At 33.3% G+C, this 8,978-nt stretch overlaps 1 protein-coding gene across 1 annotated transcript; it reads right to left on the minus strand.

The window, feature by feature from the left end:
• Positions 1–5,751: 5,751 nt before the first annotated feature.
• Positions 5,752–8,725, minus strand: LOC105162137 (chloroplast thylakoid lumen protein). The gene is made up of 4 exons (XM_011080098.3): positions 8,289–8,725; positions 7,171–7,310; positions 6,917–6,989; positions 5,752–6,121 (listed from the first exon to the last, which is right to left on the minus strand). The coding sequence occupies exons 1-4, from the start codon at positions 8,608–8,610 to the stop codon at positions 6,012–6,014; spliced, it is 645 nt and encodes a 214-aa protein (XP_011078400.1). The 5' UTR covers positions 8,611–8,725; the 3' UTR covers positions 5,752–6,011.
• Between the last annotated feature and the right edge of the window lie 253 nt (positions 8,726–8,978).

Here is an 8,978-nt window from a genome sequence, read left to right on the forward strand (position 1 = left end):
GATTGGAAGGATGTAGAAGGGAAAAATATATGTAACTGCAAGGTGATGGGGACAACAGCACAATATCCCGAGAAATGAAATGACTCCCTATTACCCACCAAAATAGGGAAAGGAGCGATTGGTGAGATTTGGAATCGGAAATTATATATGTGTATTCTATGTTTAAAGATTTATCATAGTGTATAACTATATAAAGGTTGGTAGCCGACTCGCATCTTTAGGTAATCGATTCATTGAGTATATAGCTTTTGTGTAAGTTATAGAGGAAATCGGGTTTCCTTCAAATGTGTCTTTAATGGTCCCTATATTAAACTCTTTCAATTGGTCAACAGGGATCAACCCTTCTGAAGAGACTTGCAACTCTTTGGCTAATGATTTTTCTCTTTCATTGGATTGTTGCTTTATGGACGTCTCTGTTTCATCGTGCCACTCAATTTTCTTTTCTGGGCCACATGACTAAAACAGGTATTGTCAATCTTTTTCATCAATTTGTTGATTTCAGAGTCTTGTTCTTGAACATGCTTTGCTAGACCTTTTATAACTCTCCTCAAACTTGCAATTTGCTCCTCCAAGGTTCTAGTATTTTTCACCATGATAAGAGCTACACTTGTTGTCGAGCGAGGAGTAGATGAAAAGGAATCATCCTTCAATTTTCCATCATCTTCATTGGTCATGACGAGATGGAGTAGATATTTTTCAACAATTTCATGGAAAGTCATCTTAGGATATTCTTGTAACCTCCTGGACGTAGTTTGGGACACGACTCCAAGCTTTTCATTTGCACTTGAAATGACAAATTTGAATGTCGAAATCTTGTTTGCAACCATTACGATACTTCAAAGCTATTTGTAAAGAGATGAGAAGTAAAGATTGTTCCACTGAGCATGCCATAATTTTGTAACGCAAATTTCATGTTTCTAAAGAATAATATAAATTAAGAATTTAATTTAATTAGATATTTTGCGGGTACAAAAATCTCTAATTGAAACATCTGATTTTTCACTTCAAAAACGTGATATTTGGCTTTGCCAACTCTGGAGGTAGTAGAACTCGATGTTATGATCTCCACCGGTGCTAACTTAGGTATTCAATAATATTAATTCGAGGGCCTTTTGATTTATTTTCAACACGATATAAACTTGGAATGTTTGACTTGAACTTTGGCTATTTCTTGGTGGAATTGGAGCTTCGATTTTCCGCCAATGTGGATGTTGTTTTGATAACATTAATTTGTAAATCTTTTGACTTGTTTTTGGATCAAACATTGAAACTTCTTTATCCCTAAGATGAAAGTCTTAATTTTTGCCTTGAATGTCGTGCATCTTCTTTGATTTGCGCTACAGATAATTCCGGGACTTCTTGAATGCTCTTTGCTCACGTCTTCACTTGTATCTTCAATTGTATTTATTGAATTGTTGGAAGCATACTTTTATTTATAATTGTAGAATGGAAGACTTTTCCATATTTACTTGATGAGACAGTGCTATTTGATCCGCCTTACATAATTTATTTGACATTTGCTTCCTTCAATTTGTAAGATATTTGACCATTGTGTCACTTGATTGGCCGAAAAATAAATATTAACATCAATTAATTAGCTATTTATTTTAGAAATTAAATAATTAAATGCCCAAAATATAAATAAAAAATGATATTCAATATATTAATTTCTCAAGTGGCACAAATTTAATTTGTCTACATATTTATTTGTCCGGACAGCTTGAGGGGCTAAAAAATTCTCAAGTTTACTTTTGTGCATTTTCATTGGATAAAAACAATGGCAATATCTATGTTTCATTTTTGTGCATTTTGAAGGGTAGTTTAGGAGTTTTTTTTTTTTTTTTTAATAAATAGGGATACAATGGTAATTTCGACACATCCCAATAAAGTGGGCCTAGTAGGAGTTGAAATCCCACTAGTCCTGGTGGAAAATTCTCTTGATATCACGGGCCGGCCCACCATCATGTAAACAAGGGACATGGGCTGGTTTGAGGGGATATCAGCCCATTTTCTTTGGAGTAAATACACCCGAAGTGGTGGGCAGTCGGTTGAAGATTTCTAGGACCAAATCCCTAGCATAATGTTTGGATCGTTTTCTGAGTGTTTTGTTGTATTTTATGGAAATAGAGAGAGAAAAATAAAGATAAATAAGTGTGTGTTAGAGATAGTTTGTATATTTGGATTTGTTTTTGAAGATAATTTAAAATAAGTATTGTATGTTTAATGTTGTATTTTGGAATACAAAAATTACTATTTATTGTCAAATCATGTCTTTTTTATATATATTTATGTATATCTATGTGTATATATATATGTATATATATATATGCTAAAATAGTTTAAAAAACTTAGATAAGGTGTTTCTAAATGATGGTAAACATTGGGTATGTTTTGACTCGTTCAGGAAATAACTTGAAAATGAAAACAAACATAGTGTAAATTTTTTCTGAGATAGTTATGTTGTTGTTGTTGGATATAATTTGGGCCTTTAAGGTTACAAACACTCCAAAAAAATATGATATTAATCATAAAATATCAAGTGACAATTTTAAAATTTTCATTAAAAATATATATTAAGTGATAATAATTTTTATCATATCGTAATAAGTATTAGTAACAATAATTCTGCATAAAATTTTTATTATAAATAACTAGTAACACAATATTGTAAGAATAATTATTTATCATCATTGTGTCATCATCACATATGTGTCACTAATTGTTTCCTTTGTCATTATTTCTTGCTAATAGTAATTTTTATAAAAAAATAGTAATTATCTTAACCACGAAATTCATTAGTGTAATAAAAAGAAATGTTGTCACATACATATAATTAGTAATAGTGTTAAAATTGTTTTTTTTTTTTTTTTCACTAATCTTCTCTTCTTGTGGACCAAGTTTCTTGTACTCATTCCCCCCTATAATAGGCTTAAAAAAATAAATCCTATCGTCTACACTAGACACTAGAAAACCTGAAATTTGCACCTCCGGAGGCGTAACGTCCCCCAAAGCAATCTAAACAACATAAAGTAAATTACAAAGCAGTAACAAAGCAATAAAAGGCCTACACCTAGGACTCTAAGACTATTGGATGTCCGTCGTCTGTCGATGAAGGCTGAGTGGTCGGCCATGTAGAATGGTCGAGTGGCCGAGGTGCGCGTCACGGGGGCCTAGTGTGCGGGCAGCCCGTGACATTCTCCCCCACCTGAGATAGCGATGCCCCCGGCGCTACGGAAGCATGGTACGCTTAATGTAGATGGGCTTGCTAGACTCTAATGGGCTTTCAAGTTGGACCAATTGGGCCCATTTAGGTGAGCAGGGCTCCAGAACTTGGGCTTCTTTTGTTCAATGGGCTTTAGCACAGTTTATCAAATATATGGAATTTTTCATACCACAACACGAAAACAAAATTAAGAAATAAAAGTTATACAATCTTAACCCCCTAGATTGATAATTGGTCAGAATCCCAACCCCCCATCTTACTTAAATTACAATTATATGCAATAGGGCCCATTTACTTGGGCTTATTAGAGTTGATATCCCAAATCATCCTTAAGAATTTCTTGGAAAAAATTGCAATTGTGGTCCCATACGTTACGGGCTCAATATTTTTTATTTCACAGAAAGAAAAAAGTGTTGCTTCTTTTGGTCCCAATCTTATTTAAACTGTTAATTCAGAGATGAAAAACTACTTTCGGAAAGTCAAAGGTGATTTTTTATGGTTTGAAAACTACTAGATTTTTGGAGAGAATTATATCCAGTTTTATCACGATTTTCATGCATCTCACTATAAAATAGCAATTTTTCCTACTAAATTTTGCAAATAAAAAAAAAAAGCTGTACAATTATGATAGATAAAAAAATGTCTCTGCAAAAAAAAAAAAAAAGCTACACGCTTTTGATAGATAAAAAAAATATTATTATGAATGAAATGTTAAATTATACATATTTAGCCCTGTTTCCCCTCCCAATTTTACATAATTTAACATTTCTTTCATAATAAAAATATATATCTATGATAAGTGTGCAGCTTATTTTTTTGCAGAGATATTTTTTTTTATTTATCATAATTGTGCAACTTATATATATATATATATATATATTGCAAATTTAGTAGAAAAAATTACCATTTTGTATTGAGATTCATGAAAATTGCAATAAAATCGGATATAATTCCCTCCAAAAGCCTGGTGGTTTTCAAACCAAAAAAAACAACCTTTGACCTTTCAAAAGTGGTTTTCTATCCCTTACTTAATGGTTTAACACATGGTTGGGATCAAAATATACTTTTTCTTTTTATGGGATTAAAGTGTTGAGCCGGTAAGGTATAGAATCAAAATTGCAATAGTACCTATCTGATGAAACCAAAAGTCTAATTTTCCAATTTATGAGTATAAATCTAAGCTCGGTACAGATTGGAGTTTGAGGAGTTGATTCCAATCCGAACCCAATCGACGGTATTAGCAAATCCTATTGGGCCCATCTGTTCCTTATTAGAATTTCTACTTTTACCCCAATTTTTCAAAAAAAAAACCCTCATATTTAAATTTAATTCCCCAATCAATCTGTGGGTGAAATAAAGACACTCTCAATCAAAAAAACAAAAAATAAATAAATGAAGAAATGTTAGCTCTTTATTTTTCTTTCCACATTTCCTTTTTTCTCTCTATTTTAGTCCGTCAACTTTTAAAATATTCATAGTTTCAATCCTTAAGCCTAATTAATGATCATTTTACCCTTTCAAAGCAAACATAATTCAAATATCTTTTTTCTGTGTTCATGATCAGACCCAACATACTTCCAAAAATAAAATTAAACCTCCATAAATTCATCATTTCTTTGACCGCTTTGTTTCCAAATATTCCAAGTCCTTGGTATTCCCGGGTACTGTGGTTGGAGAAAGTTCGTAAAATCGAGAATTTGGAATACCCCGAGAATAAGACGGGTCAAAGAAAGGTATATAGAAATTTATGAAAGTTTAATTTTATTTTTGAAAGTATGTTGGGCCTAATCATGGCATAAAGAAAAGATAATTGAACTATATGTTTTCTTTAAAAGGGCAAATTGATCATTAATTAAACCTAAAGACCGAAATTGTTAATATTTTAAAAATTAAAAGACTAAAATAGAACTTCAATATATTTAGGGATTGAAACGAATTAGTGGCAGTATATGAGAACCAAAACTGTAATTATCCCACATAATATTATAAAATCCTATCACTGTTATCCTAAATTTTACCATTTATTAATTTATACCACTTTAAATCCATCACACAAAATAAACAAGGCCTAATAGTCTATAATAGAAACATGTCAAAACATTGAATCGATGTATAATATTATATAGCTAACAAAACTTATATTCACCTAAGGCATCTTTCAGCAAGTGTAATCCACATGACAATTTTATCAAATGTATTAAAAATTAAAAGGGTTCTCTTGAAATTTGGTAAAATTATAAATATTTTGTCATTATTTAAAAAATTACATAATACCCTCTAGGTTTAACGACTATCTAATAAATACTCTCTTGTGACAGTCAATTGTAATGGAGTATTTGTTAGACGACCATTACTCTCCAAAATAGTTGTAATTTTTCAAACAATAAAAAAATATTTATAATTACGTCAAAATTTAGGATAGCCCATTATAACTTGCCCTATATTAAATGTGAGAAATGTTGCTTCCACCAAAAGGGGTTGAAGGAGGGAGATAATAGTGAAAACCCCTAAAATTCACAGCAGGAAAATAATGAGAAACAATAAATTTTGATCATTTCATAGGAGACCTAATTACAACTCCAGACCCAGAAAATTATTTAAAAAAAAAAAAAAGAAAGCAGCAGAAGCTATATATTTCTTCAAGGGCTCAAACCTCTGACTTGATTCTGATCCTTGCAAAATAATCAAAACCTCAACAATGGTAGGGGAAAAAGAATGAGATAAGAGTAGTTTGGGTTGAAATATTATTAAGAATTGAAGGGGAAAATGCCCTTTTGGATGTTCTTCTTCAAAGGCCTTTGAGTTGTTCCACCAGTCCTGAGAGGCTACTCCACTTCTCAAATGCAGTTGCAGATGCCACAAAAGCTACCTTTGAAGCTTCAATATCATTGCTAGAAACTGCAAAATCACCATTGTCCAAACATTCTATGCTTTACTCCTTATTTCTTTACATTTTTAGGGAGTACTAATCACAGCCAAGCGCTTCACAAGTTACAGATGTTCTTCGGCTTGCATTTCGATTGATGAATTTTGATTTCAAAAAAGGATTTGGAGAAAGGATTTTAAAGTATTCAATTTTTTAAAAGAATTTGAAATCCATCAGATGTTATTTGGGTTGCATTTGGATTGAAAGATTTGAAATTATGAATTTCAAATTCTTCATAACAAATTGATGGATTTTTAAATTCTTTTCAAATTGAATCATTTGAAATCGTTTCTCCAAATTCATCAATTTAAATGCACCCTTAATTTCTTTGCTCAGGATGATTGAAACATGCAGCCACCTACCATCACTTCGTCTATAATCTTAAGTTTACATGTAAATTACACCGAGTTTATAATAGTTTTCGCTTCGCCAAATTTTCTATGTGAACCAAAATACATAGTGTTCAAGACCAAGGATTCTAACTTAACTACATTTTGCTTCAAGCTTCATTATTCCTTATAATTCTCATAACCAAAATGTTCATCCGGCAAACCGTCCAACGCCTCTCTTCACCATTAGTTTGTGCATTATTAAGAGTCGACAGGGTATCAGAGTCACGTCAAAAAAAAGGTTTGAAGTGTAGGATTTAGACGTGAGAAGGGCATGTTAAGATATTAATGTTAAATGATATGAGATGGTCGTTTAATATGCATTAAGTGTGTGCTCCACAGTCAGCAAATGCGGAAAAGTCTTGACCAAAACGTTACCTGATGAGATTAAGGAGGCCAGCGAGGAATTAAACGTATCGACCTCCGTCTTCTCCTCATCACTAGAACTCAACTGTCAAAAACATGAAGACGAGAAAAGCATCAGAACTTGGCAAAACCGGATGCATGCACGCACTGCTCATACATAAAGTGAGACGTTAGATGGTAAAAGTTCTTGATCGTTTGAAGGTCCATCGGCCCTCAATACACATTAAACATGAGACTAAAAGGAGTGAATTCCAACATCGGAACACCTTGTTGAAGGCAGAATTCACTTTCTGGACCCATTCAGTATCCTTGCTGGAGCCAAGAACTGAACTTGCTGCAGAAAGATCATTCTTCTCTATTGCTTGGCCTACTTTGCTGAGCTTATAAACAAGATCTTGCAGGTATGCTGCAATGTCAAATTCAGACAAGTCCTTTAGAATTCTGGCAAAAATTGTCACTCGAAATTTTATTGCATTTCAAGTGTTTGAAGCTTAAATGTTATATTTCTGTTGCTATATACAAAAGTTTGCCCTTATAATTAGATTTTGGAAGAAAGACTAAAATAAAATTTGCAGTATAGCAAGGTGGCAGTTTGTTCTTCTTCTCTTTATCTTTTTCCTCTACCAGTTGAACTAAATCCCCTAGCAAATAAGGCCCCCGGGGAAATGCACAGATACAGAGGGGAAATTCTAGCCGAGTTAAACCTTAATCAATTATATGATAAGTGTAATATACTTGTCATTTGATTAGCGTACGGTTTAAAGAGAACGACGAATCACATGACAAATGTATCAAACATGATGTGTGATTCATTAGTTTCGGTAAAATACATTCCCAAGTACTAAAAGAATGAAATGCTTACAAGATGAAACACAATGCAAAGTGGTTTTAAACACTCTTGAGGTTTGCTTTCATCTAATAAATAAGTCCTGCATTAGTTAAAATTTACTAAATTTATTGATATTAAATTGATATATACCATTGATTGACTTAAGGTGACTTATTGTAGGTCAGATAATTTTTTTCGAACTAAACTATCCTTCTAACACTGAACATATACCTACTCACATCTATTAATGCGGGAAAATGTACAAGGGTAATTTGATTATAAGACGATTTATTTGACCTGCAAATCCCAAGAATAAATACTAAATATAATTTTTCGAATTATAAGGATTTACGAACAATTATCCCAACTAATGAAGTAAGAACATAATTAGCCTCAGCTCAGAATGAATTCTGATATTGTTCTAAAGATAAAAGTCCTGTGCACCTACGTCAGCATTTTTCCAACCACAAAAGGTTCCAATTCCATCCCTAAAGAACACGAATTGATCTCTTTCTCGACATAGGAAACACACAAGGAAGAAAATGAAAATGGAACCTGTTTCTTTAGCAGATGAGCTGATGACGCCTTGTCTCTCAAGCCTCTTCTTCCTGTCCTTCTTGACCTTCTCCAGCAGCTCCTCATCGTCGTCGGCCTCCAGAATTGCGGCGTTCGCCTCATCCAACTTCCCTTTACTATACCCGCGGAGTGTAGTAAACAGCAATGTGGACAGGGAAATGGTTCGCCTGCTGATGACAAGGGAGGAGGAGGCCTCCGTAGCAGCCCGGCAGCACACAGCCTGCGCCTGAACTGTCGATGCAGATGCGTATGGAAGTGATGGGAGAAAAGCTTTCGCATTCGGGAGGAAGACTGTTGCCATTTCTTTCTTCTCTCTTTTCTCTTCTTTTTCTACTGTGTTTAGGAGTCCTTTCTCAGTTGTTTTCTCGTGGCAAAGAATGGGGTGTTGTGGCAGTTGGAACTGCACAAGATAAGATTGCAAGATTTCCTGCTACTATGGACCATAGTTTCGAGCTTTGGAGGGTACTCAAGTCATTTGAAATGTGAACAAAAATAGACAATGAAAAAAAAATATTTTATGGTTCTATTTCTTGATGTGATTTTCTGGGACAGTGTGTTTGTAGATTCCCATCAATCGTTTACGGCAAATTACGAATTTCCATCCAGACAAGATAAAAACGGTTGTTGGAAGTTTACACAATCAACTGTTTTTTATACTTATGTAAGATA

The sequence above is a fragment of the Sesamum indicum genome, linkage group LG5, assembly GCF_026168435.1.
Source record: "Sesamum indicum cultivar Baizhima isolate 11 linkage group LG5, ASM2616843v1, whole genome shotgun sequence".
In the NCBI taxonomy this organism is placed as follows: Eukaryota; Viridiplantae; Streptophyta; class Magnoliopsida; order Lamiales; family Pedaliaceae; genus Sesamum; species Sesamum indicum.